Source organism: Eleginops maclovinus, chromosome 5 (assembly GCF_036324505.1).
Source record: "Eleginops maclovinus isolate JMC-PN-2008 ecotype Puerto Natales chromosome 5, JC_Emac_rtc_rv5, whole genome shotgun sequence".
Taxonomy (NCBI): domain Eukaryota; kingdom Metazoa; phylum Chordata; class Actinopteri; order Perciformes; family Eleginopidae; genus Eleginops; species Eleginops maclovinus.
The window spans coordinates 28,481,225-28,504,818 of NC_086353.1; the positions used below are offsets into that span (position 1 = coordinate 28,481,225).

The 23,594-nt window shown below is 38.8% G+C and overlaps 1 protein-coding gene across 4 annotated transcripts in view; it reads right to left on the reverse strand.

Annotated features, from left to right (window-relative positions):
- Window positions 1-282: 282 nt before the first annotated feature.
- LOC134864810 (glutamate receptor 2-like) overlaps window positions 283-23,594 on the reverse strand; it is a 64,023-nt gene continuing 40,711 nt past the window's right edge. The window contains exons 17-20 of one of the 4 annotated variants that reach the window (XM_063884076.1): window positions 16,854-16,968; window positions 13,063-13,197; window positions 11,428-11,603; window positions 283-4,950 (exon numbers count right to left, since the gene is read on the reverse strand). In XM_063884076.1, the coding sequence (XP_063740146.1) occupies window positions 11,433-11,603; window positions 13,063-13,197; window positions 16,854-16,968 (421 nt within the window). In that variant the 3' untranslated portion in view covers window positions 283-4,950; window positions 11,428-11,432. Of the gene's footprint in view, window positions 4,951-11,427; window positions 11,604-13,062; window positions 13,198-16,853; window positions 16,969-17,796; window positions 17,912-23,594 lie in introns of all 4 variants that reach the window. The other 3 variants (XM_063884073.1, XM_063884078.1, XM_063884077.1) reach the window with 3 other exon arrangements.

Genomic DNA, 23,594 nt, shown 5'->3' on the forward strand with positions numbered 1-23,594 from the left:
GAACAAAAGAAATTGGGGAGTGGGATATAAGGGGAAAGTATGGTAGTACAAATACTCAAATACAAGTTTCTGAAAATTGTACTTAAGTGCAGTACTTGAGTAAATCTTCTTACTGTAGTCTCTTTACACCACTGGCTATTGTTGTCTACTGATTTGAAATGTGCCAAAGAAATGCACAAACAAGGCTTTGAGAACACTCACAGCAAGTTAAAAAGTAGGTTTCAGAGATGTGTCATGTTTGATAGACCCAAGGATACACACATTGAGACTGGTGATTAACACTGAAGGTTAACAGAAGCTTTATTTTTTAACAAAAACACTCCACAGTGGAGCTTTTAATGTGGTCTTCCACCTGATGTGAACCCCGGTATCCTGCAGAAGAATCAGCGCAAAACAGGCCTGTCCACAAGTTCTCTCAAATACAACTGTTACCCTAAACACTAAAAGCCCCTCCAATGGGATTCTGACATTTAGTGAAGCGTACTCAGTTCAGACAATGACAATTTTAAAGCAGAGAAGAATAAAGGAAAGTTCAGTGCATCTTTGAATTCCCACAGTCCTGAAACTTTAATATGATTCAGGTTCAAAATCTAAAGCATAACAGAAAATATCAGAGAAGTAGTGTATAATAGGTGAGAAAATCTAAAGTTAATTTGTTCACATTGTGATGAAGGATGTAGTAGTATCCAGGTTAGATGTTTTTACAAGCTGTTTGCAATTGTGCATTTGGTGTGAAACTGGAGAATGGTTTGGTTAAGTTTAAGCACAAACACTTGTTAGAAGTTAGGAAACAAGCAAGATAACAAGAAATCAGTAACAAACTAATATTTGGAAATACAAGTGTGAGTAAATATAAAATGGACAGTAATCTCTCCTGTCAGTCACACACCTCCTCCCTACACACATTCTATCAACACTTTCATATTGCACTGTTTATTCCTTATAGACAGTCATAAGTCATATGACCACTAAAGATCATTGTCACCATAAACAAAAGTCCTTTTAAACAAAAGACAAATGCAATGGGTTCAAATCTCAGAACTCATGTCTTATGTTAGAGTCTGTGAGTTTCTCTATAAAAACAATTTGAGGGCAGGCAAGTTTAATATATACTGAACAGTCAGATCACAAATAAACAATGTACTGTGTGGTTATACATGTGCTCATATGTCAAACAATACCCCAAATTTATGTTGTATTTATCTTAATTTACTTCGGTGAAAAGCAACTACAAAGAAAGTGATAAGGGATAATTCCCACATCTCTATCCGTGTTTGACATGTTGTCACATTGTAACAACACCATGGAAACGTCATTATATGGACCACATGTGGTCATTGCAAAAATGATATGGGTCTATGATGAGAAATGTCAGAAGAAACCATGACATCTTCAGCTTCTCTCAAGTCTCAACATGTTTTATGTTGTGGGAGAGTGAACCAACTCGCCTCTAATTAATAGCATTAATAACAGCCCCCTGGGGAAAGAAAATAGCATACTTGAGTTCTTAAAAACATACACTATACATAACAAGAACCACATCATTACTGCAATTAAGTTGTTAATATTATTCTTATTACTATTATTATTAAACACTAAAATGCAGCCAGGCACAAAGCTTCCGGCTGTCAATTTTTCGTAAAGAAAAAACTCAGTGACATGCAAACGTTTTTCTTCATCCTCTCTTCGTCTTCCTCGTCTTTGATGCCATCATCAGTGCAGTATGTTTATTAAAAGGAAAGTCTTTTTCACAGTTTCTTGTCCATCTCACAGCAGTGAGAACTTCCATTGGCTCAGGTTACAGTATCAGCAGCTGCCATTGGCTGAGCATGGAGAGCTCTGATTGGTTCTCAGTCTGTTTGGCACATCATCCAGTTGGCTTTAGAACTCATTTGACAATAATATGTGCATGTGCGCGTGCAAATGTTAGGGTAGAAGTGTGTATCATGTGTGATGTTGTGTGTCAGTATGTAGTGATGTGTGTAGGTGATCAGGATGTGTGTGTGTGTATTGTGAGCTAACCTATAGACAGGGGTGGGCAGAATTGTTTTGTAATTTTATTTGAAGCACAATATTTATAAAAATATATATTATATATATTTTGATAACACTGCACAGATACATTTTCCTGTCTTGAAATTATTCCGAACATCATGAAATACTAATTTGTGTCCGCAAGCTGTTCCACCATTATCCCTCCCCTAAAGCTCTTTTAACCACGGAGCAGCTGTAACAGAGTGTCAGCTGGACAACCCGTATGCCTTTTCCAGCCCCTCACTATTCCTTTCCGACTTATTGCCCCAGGTAAAATATACTTGAAATGTTCTGCATAATGTAAATGACAGCGAATAACTAATATTTTAATTTTGCACATAACTGTAGTCCCTATGTCTGCAAGCCAAACCCCTCCTGAGAGCGCAGTGTGACTGAGGACTCAGCAGCTGCTTTATTGGCTGGAGGATACAACATGCGGCCATTTGAACGCTTGCACAGTCAACTGTAGCACAGAAACAACAGCCATACACACACACAACTTTGTCTGGCCATTAGCTTATTAAGTGCTCTGCAACACTAGACAAAAGCTCTGTCCTGGGGAGTCCTCTGGACACTGTGGAGGACACGGGAGACAGGAGAATGGCAGTCAAGCTGCTGGACATCGTGTCCTCCCCCCTCCAGGATATCCTGTCCGCACTGTGCAGCTGCTTCAGTGACAGGCTGCTGCACCCTCTGTGTCTCACAGAGAGAGACCACAGGTCCTTCCTTCCTGCAGCGGTCAGACTTCACAACCACCAAAGATTCAAACATTCCTGTTGTGCAATACTACTTTTGTGCAATATATTTAGTATATATACAGTATATACTGCTAAATAATAATAATAATAATTATGATTGGCTGCTGTCCTTTACCTAGACAATTCAACTTCTTTAATAAATCTGTAAATAAGTGTGAAATATTTAATTCTATCACCTGGCTGCTATCTCACAACTTTATACAAGCTAAACTTAATATTTTTTAAATACTGTCACCGGTACTGCATTTGTATTTTGTACATTTTAATTTCTAATTGTATCTTTAATATTTTATTCATGCTTCTTAATTAATATTAAGCTATTTTTGGCTCTTTGCTTTCGCTGTAACAATGTGTGATGAATAGGTATTGTGATTCTGTTACACTGCCTTTTCCTCAGCCTATAGGGCAGTTTGTGACTTCTTGCAACAGTTCAAGCAGAGAGACAAATATGATCATCATTTTAAAAAAACAAACCGGGAACTGGACAGTGCCGGAAGCTTTACACAACCATCTGTTTCAAAATTGACCTGAAAACAGATACACTAACTGAAACAAGGACAAATGCAGCATATTTAATATTTCTTTTGGTTGGCTATAACAATGCTACCACCAAATTTAATTAGGTAAGTTAGTTTTATTTAGTTAAGTTAATGACACTGTCAACATACATTAGCTTTTTAACCTACCAACACCATGTGTTCACTAACAGGTCCACAGCTTCCTGTCTGTGGCTTAACCTACTCTTAACCTACCTACTTAAACAAAAGCAATAAACTTAATGCTGTTAAGACTGATGAGTAAAGTAAGTTGATTCACATAGTTATGGCACTCTGAGATTCCCTTGGAATGAAGAGTGCATTACAAATTAAATATATTATTATTATTATTATTATTATTATTATGATATGGTTTTGCCATATGGTATCTGACTATCACATGGTGGAAGAGCTGTGTTCTTTAAACAACGTTAAGCTATCAGCCATCAACAAGAGCAATATCAAACTGAATAGAAAATAAGTACTTTATTGATCCCAATTTGGGAAGGGAATGTTGTTTTGCTTTTGTTTGATCTGATATTATCTATGATTGATTTATCATGAAGACCGTAGGAGGAGGATTTTGAGTTTTTTATGTCAGTGGTTCAATCTATTGTGATGGCTTACATTTTTTGTACAAATTCCCACTGAAAACTGGTGTTCTACTTGTTGCTTATACGTTAATTTAATATTGTCAAGGTCTCCAGGCATTTTAGGCATTGTTTCTGCCCATCCCTGTGTGTGTGTGTGTGTGTGTGTGTGTGTGTGTGTGTGTGTGTGTGTGTGTGTGTGTGTGTGTGTGTGTGTGTGTGTGTGTGTGTGTGTGTGTCCATGCATCCCTTGGGTTGGTAAAAGACTCTACTAATTAGGTATTTTCAGGCAGAATTAAGGAAAACAATTAAGAACAATAACACCATTATCATTATCTGTTATTACAATTACTATTATTTTATGGATGTGATTTCTTCAGGACATCCGTCTTTGTTCATAGCACTTTAACCCATTTTAACCAATACTCTTTATACACACAATTCCTGATCACATCCCTGATTAATCTTGTTATTGCATTAACGTCAGCATCACTGTTGTCCTTAGTCTCTATAGCCTCCATGGCAAAAATCTACGAAACAATGATGTTTGTTAAAAAACTGTCCACTGTGCTTAATAGTGTTTTTATGAATTATAAATGACCAGCCATCTTTTCGCTGATGGTTCAGTGATTCACTTTGTATGTCGGCAGGTCTTTGCGAAAACCTGACAGCCAGTGGTGAGGGGACAACTTGTGTCCAGTCTTTGTAGGTGAAATGATAAAGATAAGATCAGGAGTCCTCAGTGTGATATGATTGGTAAACTCCAGATTGAAAATCAGGGTAGATCACCCATGGTGAGTGGTAATTGGTCACCAACGGAGATGACAAGCATTTCCACTCACTGTCAGAGGGCGGGAGGATGTTTGGCGTGGCTGTAAGGCACTGGCACGGGTCAGGTCAGGACAGATCAGTCATGCTGAGGCTCATTGGTAATCCTGGACGAAGGTAAGCCACCGGGACACGACCATTCTCACCAGTCGAGCCTGTGATGGATAGACGAGCTTTGGAGCGCATTGCATCTGTGAATTTCATCTGTACAACAAAAAAACATTTTAATCATTAAACACAAACAACAACTACATATACATGATGTTCTGACACAACACTAACCCTAAAGGAAATGTTCATTGGTTTGGGAAATGTGCTTATTAAAAATGTTTACAAGCGTATGAGAAGATTGATATCAATCTCAAAAACTGGGAGAGCGTTTTTCATAAAATGATTATCACCTAATGATACAAATGTAATGTGGTGTGGACTGTAATGCAGAAAAGAGATGTAAGTTAGTGTGGAATGAAATGTATTGTTACACAAGCAATCACCTTGCATTTTCTTCAAAGACTTAAACATCTTTTTCTTTTTTAGACTTAAATATTTGTTTAGTTGTCCTCCTTCATAAGTCTCTGCGGTATACTCCTGACTCTGTTTTAATTATGACTATATTATCGCATTTATGCTGCTGATGAGGGGACATGTCCTCCCAACAAGTCTTCTAACGTGGTGCAATGTGACACATTTAATGTTAGTAAACTTTGAATAGGAAAAGAAACCTCTCTTTGCAGCAGCGGGCTCTAAAAATAATCCCCCTCAGTTTACTGGTTCTTAAATGACCCATAAACATGCATATGCTGATCTAACAATGTCTGACAATTTTGACACAGTTTCTAATTGTCCACGTTCTTTCACAGCAACTGTGCACATGACAAACAGCCACACTACTGAATCAGCTTTATTACTTTTAAGAGTTGTGTGGGGGGAAAGCAGTATACTACTCAAATTCTTACTTTTTAAAACAAGGTTCATGATCAGATTATACATGCATTGGCTAAAGTGTTCTGTTCATTATTTCATTTCTTGATGAATGCCACCAATATATTTTGAGCTGTATTTTCACCTCACTTAGACTTTAACTCTTTGTTCCTATTCAGGTTTCTTCTTGTAGATATTACAAGTGGAATTTCGTTATTGTAAACAATGTTTATATCAAATTATAATTATAATTAGGATGCCATATTATCCCAAGATTCAAAATTGCATTTTGTTATGCACCTGTGTTGCAACATCACAATTCAATCATTTAATCTTTTAAGGCAGTGGTCCCCATCACCAATCACCACAAGAGCCGGGTTGGTGACTCACTGAGAGTGAAGTTAAAGTTCTCTAACACTGGCTGCTGTCTGGCTGTTAGTTCAGGGAGAGCTTGATTTCATATGCAGCGTCATTTTCTGTCAGCCGAGCAAACATTTTAAAAGCATTTTTGTGAACAGCCCTGGCCCAACTTAACTCCTGATGTTGATAGGCAGTGATTGTGTGTGACATAGCCCACACTGCAGGGGTGTTGTGGGTTTGTTTGTGTCTGTCAGAGAGAGAGAGAGCTGTGGGAGAGAGGATGTGGAGCCAAACGCATACGCGTTTGTGTAATGCCAGGGTCTTAAAAATGTTACGAGACAAGTTCACGACATACTCATTTTATACTTGTACTCAAATAACAAGAATTCTAGGAGCAAGAGACCAAGTGTAGGAAGCCATCAGAACCATCCAGGTTAAGTTTTTTTCACGTCAGAAAGTCTGCAAAGTCCAGACGGGCAAGTTTGTGGCGTGGTAGGAGACGTGGCTTCCAAGAGGTTTTTTGTTTTCTTTAAGCCCTTTCTTGCAGATGCCGTGTCATGGTTATTGGGCTGCAGTCAGCATCCGTAACGGCCGTTCATTTGGGACAAGAATTAGCCTGTGTCTTTACGGAGCCCGTAGGATCCTCTAGCTCAGTGCAGGTGACATTTTTTGAGGACTACCACTCTACTTTTTTCCCCCGTAACCCTCAGGATCTTTAAGAAATGTAAAATGAACATCGTACAGCGTCTAACCTCTGCAGCTAAACAAGGGGGCCTTGCTTTTGCAACTCAACAATCCTGCCACGTTCAAAGACAGAAAGTCTTTCTGCCTTTGCTTTCAGGAGGTCATGACCGTGTGGATGCCTGAATGAAGATGACATGAAAGCCAGATTGTTGTCCAGATGTTGAAGCTATCAGGCTTTTGTCTTAACCAGGTAACAGGGGCGCTGGTCCCTCTTACTGGGGGCCTGCGCCCTCAAACCAAAATGGCAATTTTCCTCGTAAATATTTAAAATGCCACAAAAAAATATTTATTTTGGCCAAAAAGGGTAGAATGACTTCAGAAATATGAAGATGGTGTCAAATGTCAGGTCAGACGGCAGAGACAGCTTTGTTTTTACGGAGAATAAAAAGGGGATGGATGTCTGCTGGTGGGGGAGCGTGCCTATGTTCCCACAGCCCTATGTTCTCATAGCCCTAAGTTCCCTCAGCCATATGTTCCCTCATTTCTAAGATTGCTTTCAAAATTAGGCTCTATGTTCCCACAGTTCCCACATTTCTAAGATTATTTTCCAAAATTAGGCCCTATGTTCCCACATTTCCTTTTTCATAAATTTGCATCAGATTTGATCCCCCTTTCTCCCTATTTGGTAGCCAATTACACCCAACCATTTATCCTGTAGCAATTGACTACAGATGTAATGAAGCTTTTAGTTAAATCTGGGAACACAAGGCCTTTTTTCATGTTCCCATTGAGTAATGCCATGTAAATCTGGGGAACATAGGGCTGACCCCTTCCAAACACTCTCGAGCTCAACACCGCTACTCCAACATGTGGAGTGACGAAACATAATACCGAGATTAAACTCACCTCCATAAGTTAGTGCAATTTAGACACAGCACACAATTAACTTTCTATAATTCCATGGGACACTTTCGGCGACTGAGGACTCAGGACTGCATGGCTCAGATGGACTTGTGTTTGTTTGTTTGTCTGTCTGTGTCTTCGTTTTTGTATGTTTGTTTTTTTCATTTTATTTTATTTTTATTTATGCACTTTGGGTTGTACCCAGTACATGTTAAATGCGCTATAAAAATGCCTTGACTTGACTTTCATTTTGAGAAAAATCTTGAAATTAGAAAAATCTTATAAATAAGGGAACATAGGGCTATCGGAACATAGGGCTGTGGGAACATAGGGCTGTGGGAACATAGGGCTGTGGGACCATTGGGCTGTGGGAACATAGGGCTGACCCCGCCGGGGGACGAGTGGCAGGCAGCAGGCTGACACTTAAACTGAGATTTCTGAATTACATCCTTTCTTTAACTCTCCTTTTTTCTCGAGAGGAAGTAAAGAAACCATTACTCTGTATTTATTTGTGGTTTGAGGTGCAATATATGACTCAGCATTTTTAAGACATGAAGATACTATTATTTTTCCGCTTCGCTCAAATGGAGGATTTTCACCGGAAAGGTGGCAGGGTTGTAATTTTGGCCGGAAGTGACGTTCGCGCCCTCATACTATATTTTTCTAGAAAAGCCCTTGGCTATGGTCATAAACTTGTGATCAGCTGATGAACAGCCTGTTTGAGTTTAAATGTAATTTTGCCTACTCTCTATATTTTGTCTCTTTCTCCTGTTTCTTCGTTTTGCATTTTGAAGCTCTGTTAACAACCTGGTTACAATCCACTAGTGTGAAATGTGAATTCTTGACATTTTTCCCCTGGTCTTAAAATTTTGTGCAGGCGTGTATCGCCCATCCCACCTTCATATTTGTTGTTATGCCAGTCGTATCATTTAATTTCGTCATATCAATCCCCCACACCATGAAAGCCCGTCGGTTTAATATTGTCTTACCGGTCCATACCGCAAAAAGGGTGGGCACTGCTATGAACCTTATTACCAATAAACTATTGCTTACTTCAACATTATAAATCATGACCACATTTTTATTTAAGTATTATTTTAAATTGAGGCCCTATGACACGTATACCTAACAGGAGCTGCAAATGATCCCCGTTTAAAAAAAATTTCACCAGGAAAAGGAGAGGAAGATGAGGAGAGTGAGATAGATATACAAATAGAAACTAGCATTTATTAGTGGGTGATTAGCAAATAGCAAACATGCATAAGGTCAATTGTGGGGGATGCTACAAATAAATGAACAGAATTGCTTCATAGAAATATTTTGTTTAAGGGATTTTTGGGTCTTTGATTTCATATGAATTAAGCTGAAAGTTACCCACTCACTGTGCAGCTCTTTGCAGTGTGTTCATTGAATATATTACTTGTATTCTTAACAATTGCATTAATATAGTATAAATCTATAAAGTGTGAAAACGGTAGGTAGATAGAGAAAAAAAATACAACAACCTTTACTGAGGCGACTCAATGCAGCGAGACATACTGTAGCATCACATGACCAGAGCGTTATGATTATGTTCCAGCATGGGCAAAAGTGTAGACACATTTGAGGCAGATGAAACCATTGAGGAACGTTGATATGTTGTGAATGATTATGAATTCTGGTTTGGAGGAACTTCTCACATTATTTTCTCTTTAAAGAAGGCCATGGTGCCTGATGCTGCTACATCATATATTTTTGAAGGAGAGAAACAATGTGCAATACATATAATATTGGGTATCACTTTGTTTGTGTGGCTTAACTAAAATATGGTGGTGTACCACATTCCTATCCTTTAGGGAACTGAAATGATATTGATTTATACAAGTAGATTCCATTAATTCACTCAATACAACACATAGAAGAGAATCTATACATCTATACAAGCCCATCTCCAACAATAGTGCATTGTAGTTCAAGCAGAAACAACATGGCGGCCCGCGTTACCGTCCTGGCCTGGCTTGGCGGTTAGTTGATATCAAAATAAAGGCTGATTAAGAAAGGACTGACAATAAAGAAAGACGTCTCTGGTCAAAGAAAGGGTGGCTGAAGAAGGAGTAGGAATAGTGGCTGTGCTCAATCCCAGGACGATTTATTTTCTATTGAAGTGTCATTATGGTAACCTAGCATCAGAGGATCAGGATATGGAGTGTAATGAGTGTGTGAGGGCTGGCCTTGATTTTGTTTCCAGACTCATTATATAATACATATGTCTAGGTGGGGAAGATTTACAGGGTGGGGTCACAAGAGAAGTGTCTACAGACGCTAACATGTCTATAATGGGGGACAGTCCTTGTTTATTTGAAACAACAAAAATCTGGCTGGGTCTTTTGACTTTTAGGGGAATGTTGTGCCATGCCATATAAGTTTTCCCCTGGTCTTATCCGCTTTGAACCACTATTCCAAGGTTTGAGTGCCTAGGTTCAGCTCATCCTTCCATAAAGGCCGACCTGCTAGACCTTTCTGTTGTAGAAAACGAAACACTCGTAGGAGGCCAAGTGAAAATGTTTTCTTTGCCTTTTTTTTTTGGTCGTTATTTATCAATAAGTATATGAGCAAATAAGAGATTAAGAGAACTAACATAACATTCAAACAGTGGTGCCAAAAAATAAGAGCTCATCAGGTTTACAACATACTGTATACGATAGGTTAATGTAGTGTCTGACAAGTGAACATTTCAGCAGACTTTGGAGGGTCAGATGTTCGCAGCTTGTTATAGGAAGTAAACAATGACTGAGGTGAACTATGAATGGGCCTCACACAGTGTCTTCCATCAGGCAATGCAGAGCTGTGATATCCCATACTGTATGTTTTGTAACATTAAATCCACTCAAAAGCAACAGTAATATAGCTGTACTTGATTCATGGTGTTTCATGATGCTACCAACCAAACCCTCCTATCTTGAAAAAATGAAATCATGGGAGTGCCTAATGAAAAGCTGACGTTACGACGGATGGATATGATCGGTCAGAGAGTTGGTCCATAAAAGAGGATGATTGGCTAGGACATAAGAAAGTTTGATCAGGGAAGTAAACAAAGTCAAAATGGAAAAGCGGAGGTAGGAAAGAGGCTGAATAGAGGAGAGAGGGGGAGTGAGGAGAGGTGAAAGTGAGGTGATGAGTGGACAAAGGAGTTTCATAGCCATACACAGTTTAGATAATATCCAGATTCCATATCCAGATACTTTGTATGCAGAGTTGCTTTTGTCTATCAAGAACAACTGCTGCATTCCTGGACATCTAGTGAATCATACCATCAGCAGTGCCAGTCAACCTCAGCTATTACCTTTATATTCTTTTTATGAACATTTTATCATGATAATACCAACATTAATACATTTGAGACAAAGCAGAAGCATAAGCTCTTTGGAACTGAAACTTGGCACCACGTTTAAAAAGTGTGATTTTTGCGTCATATTCATTATATTTGTAGACTTATATGTTGCCAATGTATCTTTTATAAAACAGTAATGAAGGCTTTAATACCTCTTTTTAATATTATATTGTTTCATTGATAATGATCTCCTCTTTGATTTTGTCATTCAATGCCACAACTGCAATTAAAACTAACGCTCAAAAGCATACCAGATCAAGTTCCACCTTAAACCATCGGCCCAATTAAAATGCAATGTGCCGTTGAAGCTACTCGGCACTACCGTAATGATATTGCAGCTGCTGTTTGATGGTACGACTGTTTACTAATTGAAAGTGAATTGTAAACACTGTGTATGACTGTGAGGTGAGGAAAGTTTCAGCCATCAATCATCACTCTCCTACCCGTGTTAGATCTTGACACTCTCAATGCCGTAAACGTTGTAGCCCTCTTTATAGGTGGCGTAGTTTGGCTGGTGGCTGGGGGACAGCAGGTTGAAGTTGGGGGCATGTTGAGGAGAAGACAAAGTGTGTGTGTAGTTTCCTGTATGCTGGGGGGAGGACAATGTGTTGGCTGCCACCTTCATGACAAAAAATAAATGATTGGTATTACTATACTGTGCTTATTGAACAAAGACTCTTTAGAAGTGTGACCAATAGTAGTTATTTGCAGAGAGAAAGAGGGAGAGATTTTTATTAGCCCATTTCTTAAAGGGCTGACACATTTCACCCTCATACTTGCAGAGGAATTAGCATGAACAGTATGATTCTGTCCTTCCTTCCCAACACAATTTTGGCAGTAAAACTTAAATTGTGTTTTTACCAAATGATTGTTCCTAAGACCACATTTAACCCCTACACACCCTTCTTTTTTATGTTTTAGTGAATCTGTATTGTACAGCAGGCTTTTAGAAAGTTATCAAGTTTGCTTTGTGTTCTTGTACAAAGTGGTGTAGGGCGTTAACATTTCTGACATTATTAAATGCATTAGGAACTGACTCCATATGAACTGAAATCTTTAACTGGGGTGGAGTGAGACAGTGACAGTCCAAAGTACAACATTAACCAATTATCAGTACGTAACCCAGCTCATCCTTCACAGCATTACAGAGATAATAACATGTTCTGTTCCAAGAGATAAATGTTTACCCAGAGACTGTCCCACCTAAAGCAGGAGGAAGAGAACAAAGGGACACTGACAGTGAATGTGGAAGAGACCAGCTTTATGGTTTTTCAGAGGCGAGGAGATCTCAGGGAAACGGGCTGAGATACAACTTATTCTGGAAAACACCAAGCTAAACAAAGGTATCATATTAGTACTTGGAATTAGTGCATCAGGGATAAATACTCTTTGCAACAAAGCAAAGAGAGGTTCATGTGCAATTTGGAAAAATGTATATCCCCACAAGAAACTTGGAAAAAACTCATTGATTGTAAAATCACTGAAAGGCTTTGCCCAAACACCTCGAGCCAAGAATGCAGAGCTTTGTCAAAGTTCAAAGACCACGAGTACATTTGTTATTTACGTGTCCCAAGTTTTATGACCCAATAATAAAATCTTCCCAAAATATTGTAAGAATCATTACAGGAACACGTTTCCTTTTGGGTTTCGGCAAGAAATGTAATCATTATGAGATGCCAAATCTGGAGCACAAAGTCAATGTCCTCTGCAATTATGCATGCAGCTGGTAAACATGGCAAAAAAAATGTATATGAAATATGCTTGATAAGTATTAAGGGGGTTCCAGACAATCTTTCATTTCTGGGTAATATGGATGTGGGTTTAACCAGGAAAGGCAAATCAATGTAAGGACCATGAGGGCATAATGTATTTCAAAGTGGGATGTACGGTTAGTGAGTTTTGAGTAATGCACATTAATTTTAATAAAAGCAACGCGCATGTGCACCACACATCAGTGAGTTACTGTTAGCAACTTGTTTGTGATTTAGGTGCTAAAAGGCCAGAAGACCAAAACTAAATATAAAAGTAATTCAATAAAAGTAAGAAACTTACTTAGTAATTTGAAAAAAACAAGTTACCTTCATCTTTTTGGCCTCAGCACGGCTCTTGTAGCAGAACTCTACCAGAGCCACCATCATGGCCAGACCCAGTCCTCCAACCAGGATATAGAAGACCCCTGCCACGTTACTGAGAGACAGGGCGCTGGTTTTCTCCTACAGACACACACACACACACACGAACGCACGCACGCACACACACACACACACACACATACACACACAAGCAAATAAAGACGATAGCCACCAAGAAAAAGTGTTTAAGCACAATGTTTTTGTTTCAGCAAACTGTGATGACTGACACACTATTAACTGTTTCAGTTGAAATGTTCTCCTCATTAGGCAGCATTTTAAAGGGTCATCTGCACAGTCAACTAATCATAAACACAGATTTAAATTGAGATGGCACAAATACATTAAAACTGACCTGCACACACTATTGTTGTATACAGTACAGTGTTGCCCTTTTAATGTACTGTTTATTTGTGTCACTATGTTGACAGACCTAAGTAGTTACTTTGTTGATAACAATTCTATCATGAATGATAGAAACCAGAGAAAATGCTCTTCTTTTTCTATCTGACAGCAAGAGGCAGTGTTAAACAGTGTATGTTATCCATCCCGCGCAACAAGAGTATTTTTTATCAACAAATTCCAATGTGGCCATAGATGTATGGAGCTTTATTCAGGCCAAAATGTTTGATCATTTGATCCTGCATTTGAAAATGAAATATATTCAAGTAAAACAAAAAAAAGTCAGTTTATATATTATTTTGATTCAGTTTCGAATACATTTCTTTATTCTCATTATACTTTAATATATATTTTTGACATTTGTGTTTTTTTCCCGTTGCAGATTTTATGCTTTCAGATTTTAATATTCTTATTTTTTCCCTTTTGGATCTTATTTTTTTGCTGCACCAGTTTTGGCCCTGATGTTGCGTGGGGACAGGCCTTAACTGAGCGGGGCTTAGAACCCCGAGTTACAGCAAAACAGAGAAGGTCCAGGCCCTTCCTCCATCATGTTATAAAAGGTACAAAGAGAAATATTACTCAAAACATTGTATAAACAACATCCCCTGATAAGCAGTAACATAAAACTGACAAAGTTACATTTATTTCCAACTATTTTGGATTAAACTTGGCCACAATTGTGTTATAATAACACATTACGGCAGATTGTGCAGCTTGACAACTGCACTTTAAGCATGGAGGTTGTTAATGTCAAAAACATAGCAGTGTGGTCGCAGCTTGAAAGTATAAAACCAGCAAGTGGAAAAACAACATAAATATCACTTTATATAAGAAAGTTAATTGTATTAAAAAACAATTGAGAATGATTTAATTATTTGGTCCCCCAGAAGGCTATTTTTTCTCTACAACTCTCCCAGCAACTCCCAGCTCCACAAATGCTGAGCAACACTTTATCCCTGACTACGCAGATTTCAATAAACTGACCTAATTGTACTGCTAATGTAACTGGGCGCATAAAGATTGTCTTGAATATGGGATCCTAGTACTTAAGGCAAATGTTAACACATTATTATTATTATTATTATTATTATTAATAATAATAATAATAATAATAATAATAATAATAATAATAATAATAATAATAATAAAAAAAATAATAATAATAATAATAATAATAATAATAATAATAATAATAATAAAAATAATAAATTATATTTATATAATGCTTATGAGTGTGGGTGGACCAACAAGGACAGGCAAAACAAACAAACAAACAAAACAAAATAAAAAAACTGAGAAGGCAATCATGAAGAAGTTGGTTGAAGGGGGGGGGGGGGGGGGGGGGGGCTTATGGATAGGTAGAGTTGAAGAGATGGGTCTTGAGGCGGGACCGAAATAGTCTGAGGGACTCTGAATCACGGCTTTCTTGGGGTAGGGAATTCCAGAGCCTGGGATCTGCCACTGAGAAGGCTCCGTTTCCAATACTGCAGAGTTTGGATGTGGGAATGGATAGGAGACTGGCTGCCGTGGATCTGAGGGACCGTGGAGGTGAGAAGGTTAGTGAGATAGCGGGGAGCCAGATGGTGGAGGGCTTTGAAGGTGAGGACCAGAACTTTAAATTTGATGCGGTGGGAGACAGGAATCGAGTGAAGGTCTTTGAGGACTGAGGTGATGTGATGCCATCATTTGGTATGTGTGAGGAGTCATGCGGCTGTATTGTGAACCCGTTGGAGTCTATTGAGGAATGTAGTCCCGATGCCGAAGAGGAGTGAGTTGCAGTCGTCAAGGCAGGAGGAAATGCAGGCGTGGATTAGTCGTTCGGCTGCAGGGCGGGTTAGATAGGGTTGGATTTTTGCAATATTGCGGAGGTGGTAAAATGAGGTTTTGACTGTTTGGAGGATGTGAGGTTTGAGGTAGAGGGTGCGATCAAAGATTACAACAAGGTTGCGTGCCTGATTTGAGGGGGAAACAGTGATGCCATCGAAGGTGAGAGTTATGTTGGTTACTTTGTTGAGGATGGATTTGGAGCCTATGAGGCGGAGTTCAGTTTTGTTGCTGTTCAGTTTGAGGAGGTTGTGTTGCATCCAAGTTGTTATAGCTGTCAGACAGGAGTTGATGTGGGTGATGGGGGAGGGGGCAGTTATGGAGAGATTTGGTGCTGAGGTAGATCTGGGTGTCATCAGCGTAGCAGTGGAAGTCCAGGTTGAAGTGGCGGAGTATCTGACCGAGGGGGAGGATCTAAATGATGAAGAGGAGGGGGCCAAGTACTGATCCTTAAGGAACGCCTTGGGTGACTGAGGCTGTGGCAGAGGAGTGGTTGGGGAGGGAGATGAAGTGGGATCATTCAGACAGGTAGGACTGGAGCCACCTGAATGCAGTACCATCAATAATGTCCCTGAGTCGGGTGAGCAGAATTTTGTGGCTCACAGTATCAAAGGCTGCACTCAGGTCGAGGACGATGAGAAATATTGAGGGAACCAATGTCAGCAGAGGTGAGGAGGTCGTTGACAACTTTGACGAGTGCAGTTTCTGTGCTGTGGTGAGGACGAAATCCAGACTGGAGAGGTTCATAAAGCTGGTTGCTTTGGAGATGACAGTGGATTTGTTTGGCGACAATGCGTTCGAGAGTCTTTGAGAGGAATGGTATGGTCCGAGATGTGACATGTTTATTACAGGATGAAGCATCTTTATTATCTGTATAGTTCTGTTTAGTTTTTTTCATTTCTTTGAAATCTCAAAGAAATGAAATGCTTCATCCTGTAATAAACATGTCACATCTCGGAAGGGTTGACGTGCTGTTAAAACTTGGGAGAAGTTTATCTCCTTCAAGATGCCAGGCCCAACTGAAGATAAACTGCTTTGGTAAAGCCAACGCATAAACCCTCCGAAATGGGGGAAACAGATAACAAAAGAAGACATAATAAACAAAAACTAACAAATAAAAAGACTGCCTTGACTCAACTAAGAAGCACTACTAAAAATCAACAACACATTACCTTTTCTGTCTATCTCTTCGCAGTCATTACCCTAATAGCTCAGTATCTAAATAGGGTTTGAGATGGACGGAGAGACCAACCCACATAGTAAAACAGTACCAAAAAAACACCTGAGTGACGCAGTGAGCCTATTCTGTTCCTGTTTACACCTGGCAATAACATGTCTTTGGTTATTCAATGTGGAACAGTAAACATTCAATCTGCTGAGTTATGAGATCCTATACACCCCCTGTGATGTACAGACAACTTTCTTTTCCTTATACATTTAGAACCAAGTGTACTGTGAGTGTTGAATGTGAGCAGACAGTGTGTGTGATTCACCCACAGACATATACAACTAACCTTATTGGTGGAGTCCTTGAAGCCACACTCTCCTTTATCGTACCACCACTTGTTTTTCATCTTGTCTAGGGTCCCTTGCTCATTCAGTTTCAATACGGCAAGGTTTATTGGCACTCTTTAATGGAAATAACATAAATAACATCATTATCAATGTTATCTTATGTTATTAGAGGGGCAGCAGTTCTCACACTTTGGTCTAGCAACCAAGACAAGGCCCACTAATGTTTGTGCCATCCCACAGAGTGGCTTTCCAACATTTTGCCAGATTACTTGGACCTTAAATACCATGTTGAAAATGTCTATTACAATGTTGCAGGAGAGACATTTAAAGTTCTCTTACCATCTATTGTCAAAGGCGTATGTGTTTTATTGTGAATACCTTTACTTTTTTATCACTAAGATAACAAAAATCTGCAAAAAAAATGTCCTGTAATTGTTAGGGCCACTATGTTTGGCCCCAGAGACAAAGAATGAGAGGCGCTGCATAAAAAGCCTCTTTGCTTTTTTAGCAGTACTCCTTCAGGCTAGAGCCATAGATAACCAGAGTTTGTCCAGGTGGACAAACTCTTTATCAACAGCCCTGCTCCTTACTGTTGCTGCCATCTGGTATGAGGTCACCTGACCCTGAGCTGGCCCCTGAAGTCTGCCCTAACCCTGACCTCAACCAAACAGGGTGCAACACATCTGTGGAAGAAGCAGCATGGACTACAACGTTCCCATAGGTAGTGTTTATTAGCAGCTCAATTCAGGATCTATTTGTAACATGAGTAATCATTGGTTCTTAGATGTCAGACAAATGCTATAGAGCATTGCTACCTTTACAGGCAGCGTTGTAAATATGCTGCTTCTTTATACTTTTTTGTTACGGACAACCCAGTGTTACCTTAATGTGTGTGTGTGTGTGTGTGTGTGTGTGTGTGTGTGTGTGTGTGTGTGTATTAACCTTGCTCTCCCCTCCTCCGCTGCCGCATTCTCCCTTGTCATACCACCACTTGTTTTTCAGTTTGTCCAGCAGCCCCTGCTCGTTCAACTTTAACACCGCCAGGTTCACAGCATTTCTACATGAACACAGTGGCTGTTAGCAGTTAAGTTGTTGTCAAAGTCAGTCCTCCTGCTGGAATGCATGCTAACAGCATGAAACATAATATATAATATAAACAGCTGGAATGCTTCTCTTTTTCTTAGCAGCAACCTCATCAGTATTTGATAGAATAAGCATGTCTGCTGAATACCAATGGAAATAAGAATGTTGATGAATATGTCAAGGTCAAATCACTTGATATGCCTTTACAGAATCATATAGATGGGTATAGGTTATGAGCTGTTTTTTGATTGTCTATAACACATTTTCTTTAAATCTTGTCTGAGTCTCTCCTTGCTCTTGTTATTAATTATTAATAAAGGACATTAGACAAAACATCCATGAATCAGCTTCCCGATGTTTCGTGTCATTGGCACTGTTAGATGTTAACATTTCAGAGGTTGCCAGCTGCGGCTTTCATCTTAAAATGCAATTGCTGTTACTATTATGGCAGGGTGGGAATTTCATGGCGGCCATGACGGCCATGGCCTTCATTGCCCCTCGGTCTGGCTGTGATGCCCCGAAAATAAATGTACGTCCTACGACCACCATGGCCGTTGTGCCCTGATACTGTTAAAATCTCGAAGTTGCTTTAAAAGTGTCAGAGCGGTGGTCTGGGCTCTGAACTGCATTAGTCCTTGTAGCTTGGATTGGTTGCGCGCACCTCACATGTCATACGTCGCATCATTCAATCATCATTGTAGCGACTCGCTATAAGAATACAAGGAGGCCTCGTGTCTCTTTTTATCTGTGAGTTTATTCACTTCTGAGACAGGTTACTGTCATCCAGAACCACGCCTAAACAACAAAGAAGAACGTTAATTATCACTAGCACACACATATACCGTTAGCTCTCCCATAGCATTCCCCCGTCTCTCTCTCTCTCTAGGAACCTCCCTTCTCCTCACCCAGTGGCATTTTTATATGTACAAAACTGGTGGGGCACGAACAACTTAGATATATAAATGTTTTTTGTACCTTAATACATGGAGTAAAGAGCGCTATCACAAAGCAAAACTTAACAATAACAACAACCGTGATGCCTCAGCATGAAAACATCAGACTGTAGGAAAACACAGACACTCGTCACCGTGGTTACAATAGCAATCGACCCATCGATACATAAACTATACTTTCCCTCACCAAAGCTCCAGTACATGGTCAATTTCTTTCCTTTTCTGTTTGTATTAGTTACCGCTGGTGATGTAGTCTAAGCCCTCTCGTATCCTCTTCATAACTACACTTTTCGCACACATACTTACAGTCAATCAGCTCTGACTTTATGAGATGATGTTTCAGTGGGGCTGCGAGCGCTTTGCTCCACTTGTGATTTATTTTTTGCCGCACACATTGAATGAAAAACTACTCTATTCAATGCGCAGTGTAGTAAAAAAGTAATTTGTTGTCCATGCCATTCATGTGTTTTTATTATCAGAAAGTGAAGTTGTTTATTTGTAAGCTCCAAATCCTAATTTTTCCCTAAATGGCCTTTGTGCCCTTGCATGTGACCTTTGTGCCCTAAACAATATTTGTGACACAAAAGGCCAAATGGCTTTGCCCCTAAAATGACGAAATTCCAAGCCTGTATTATGGTGAGATTCACCAAACTAATTGATATCTTGAATCAGGTGACATCACAAAAAAAGATCGGACTGTGGGCTGTACACAAACTAAAAGGACACTAACAAAGGATACTAAAGGTATGCACACCACGTTGAACATAAGGTGGCTCTTTAAACTGAGATAGAGGTTAAACAGACAGGATCGGAGTAATCATTTCACCACTCCAGTTACTAATCTATTTTTAGTGATGTCACCATGTTCCTTTTTGAGTATTTTATTAGAACTGATGGTCAAACGCTTATTAATACAAAGTTGTTATTAAACCAACTTTACTTTAAGTTAAAGTTAAATTAAGGTTTTGCGTATGACTAAGAATTGGTTTACGTTTTGTTTGAGGTTAAGCTTTAGGGAAAAGAAAGGTAAGAGTTAGGGTTAAACATGTTCAGTCCAGGTAAGGGGAGAAAGTTAAGTTATAATTTAAAAGTCTAAAGCTGTCCCATCGCTACGTCATGTCTCTTTTAGTTGTGGCATTACTCAGCTGGATGTTAATCAATATAATAATAGCAAGTTGGTGTGGTCAAACTACATATAAATTAATCAGGATTTCTGTTAATTGCATCAGGTAGCTTACAAAGAAAATGCATTAAAGTGTTAGATACTTTTCTTTTGAAGTTACAGCTACAGGCTGTTTCGAATGTGTAAAGCTAGATAAGATTGGATAAAAAGAATAATAGATGCAAATTCCATAAAATACCATTACAACCCTTCATGCATAAACATATATTTTTTTAATATTTGCCATCACTACTGACACAAGCACAATTCTTTTTGAGCCAGCCTCACTGCTGTTCTTACACCTCTCATGAACACCATCCCTTTGAGTCTGAGAGAGATTCCTCTCTGGGGTAATTCTGACCTCAGCTTAGTATTAGGCCATTAGGTTTAAGGGATTTTTTTAAAAATCTGTGTAACACTCACTTAAAATGATGGTAAATAAGGGCTCTGCTAATTGAAAGTAACTCCTGGTCTAATGCAAAGGGACTGATTCATGAATACTTTGGATAATGCACATTGTTTAAGAGCAATGTTTTCATGCATGCAAAGTATGGAATTGTATTTCTTGGTTTTCATCCTGATCATGAATAATGATGAATGATATAATATATAACAGTCAGAATTATGGTACACCTTTTATGTATCAAATATTAAGTATGTGTATGTTATATTATGGTTACAATCATACACAATGTATTTAGAACGGATGTTAAAGACACTAACAACAGTTTTTTAATAGTGTGAAAGGGGTTCTAAACAAAGTTGTATTATTCTGGAAGTTAATGTTGGGGCAGTCCAACTGAATACAAATAACATAATGCATGAATTTACAGTAGTATATCCATCCGCATCTACGAACATATGATACAAACACTGTATTAAACATACACTTCCGTTTTTTCAGATCGTATTAGTGTAGTGAGCCCGAGTCACTAGAGGTTAAATAACTGAGAAATAGTAAGAGGCTTGTAAAATAAAGTGTTTATTTCTTACTTTATTCAGCTTTTTCACTATAGGAAAATACTTGGAAGCTCCTTTGACACAACATTTGTCCGTGACATACCAAACCCCAAATAAACACCATCCCAAAGTCATTATCACACTTTTGTCACAAGGAATCTTGCATATGTGAGTAACAGACATCCTGTTAAGGAATATATCTCAGAATGCAGTTCCCAGATTGTGCTAAGTGAGGGACTTTCAAACTTGGTTCATTTAGCCCGGAAGAGGGAAAAAATGATAACTTGTTTTAGTTCTTTTCTGGCTCCTGTTCATACTGAACAGTTATTAATGGACTGAGACAAGTAAACATGAAGTCATGTAGACTGGCAGGTAACTCATTGATTGCACAGTTTTGGCGCATGTCATCAGGCATCATCAGAACGAGCATATGGTTTTCAAATTCCAGTGCCTGCCAGAAAAATATGCAGTTTATGTACTTTAATGATTCTCATGAGTAAATGAGTCTTTGATGTCACAAAGAGCTCACAAAAAAATAACTGATAAAAGTATTATTACAACTTTTTGACCAAATGTTATGAATATCATGTGCCCAGAAAAACGCCAGCAGCAAGCTTTGTCGTGTCTTATCCTAGAACTTTTAACAACTTATCACAAATCGAACACGCAAAGCAGTCAATTAGGAAAAAAACCTGGTTGACATGCATACCGAGTGTCACAGTCAGCAGACTGGTAATCGGGTGCTGCAGTGTGAGATTAACAACTTTCACAACAAGCCCAAATGAATGTGCTTACTGGGGCTATGGACCTAAGTTCTTTTGAATCAAATCCAATTGGCTAGATAGGCGAGAGCACCCCAAGTGTGAATGTAATAGGAAATAAATGATAAAGTTCTTTCAAGAGGCTACAATCAGGAAGCCGGGGGGAGAACCTAAACTCAAGCCCTTAGAAACACATCCTTAGCGCCTCTCAGGTCCTTAAGACTTGCTCCCCATTTAATTTTACAGTACTACATAATAAAAGGCAACAAAGCTTAACAAAATATTCCAACATAAAAAAGACAGCTCAGCTGTTAGCTAACACCATGGCTTAGCATTTGAGTGACTTGCAGGCTTTAATCATCTGCCCCTTTTTTGTATTTTGAACTAGGGATTGTTAATGTTGTCCTGCAGAGTCAGACTTTATTTCTAAATTGGGTTTAGCTTATAGGTTTTCCCAAACACATATCTTTCAGTGTTTCAAAAACCACCTCAGTGGAGGAACAGAACCTTAACACAGCCCTGCTCGTGCATGTCAGACAGACAGAAGGATTCAGAAAAGCTGAAATGCTGCACTTCCATACAGGCAAGCCATTATTCCACCAGGCTGTCCCATTCCAGTTTGAAGACCACCAGGTTTTGGGCATCATCCTACAGGGAGAATGGCCACTCAGGGAGCATATTCAAAGGGAGTGTCGCAGGATTATTGTGACTTGTGAAAAACAACGTAACCCGTTTTGCAGGCTCTCCTGCTCAACGTGCTTTTAATCTCAAGGAAGCTGATGCAAGCCTGGAGGTCTGTATATCCCATATGAAAAACTGAACAAAGCAAGAAATTTCACTTTTGAGTACTTTGTGTAATCATTTGACATAACATGAACACAGCATCCTTTTTGAGAATGCATGAAAGACTTAAAGTACCTATTCAGTCTTTATCTTTGCAAAGCAGTTTCAGTAAGTTACCCTAGAGAACATCTGAATAAAGACTAAACTCTATCTTTGAAAATTCCAGTGTTTTTTTTGTTTTACTTTTACCTGTAGGCCTATATATATATATATATATATATATATATATATATATATATATTTTTTTTTTTTTTTAGTTTTTAGAATTTAAGTATTTTTTATTTTCTATTCTAAATTTGTGTTTCATATCCCTGTGTGAACCTGTACTGTTTTTCCTCTTCTCTGTTGCTGCATAAACACTCAAATTTCCCCACAGGGATTAATAAAGGTACATCTTATCTTATCTAATCTTATTTTAAGAGCTGACATTTATAATTTGAAAAGGAACAATGACAATCCAGCAGGAAGAACTTTTTTTCATAATAGTAATGATGTAATGGCGGGATGAATATGCGGTGAAATTGGTGCTAATGGAGAGTGGTATTCTGTTTCCTAGTGAATCAAGCAGGCTTGTCAATAGCACACTTCACATATTATTAAGTGATTTATGCATGCAGACGTTTTTAGGGCATTTAAAACACTATATTTTGTGGTGTAAGAATGTAACTAATAACCTGGCACAGGCTCAGTTCAGCTCACATTTGGTTATTCAGTGTCACCATCTCATGTGGGATTGACTGAGAAATCATTGCTTAATTTAATATTGTCATTTTTACATGCCAAAGGGTTGTGTGTTGGATTTTTCCTTTTTGAACTGAACCCGCCATTTACATTATAACATCAATCACCCACTTGGACTGAATTGTGGAGAAAAAAACATTAAATAACAACACAAAGATCATAGTAGGAGCAGAGACATCGTAAACGAAGAAGAGACGTTTGCAGAAAATGAGTAAATACTTCAACCAGTATGTAGTT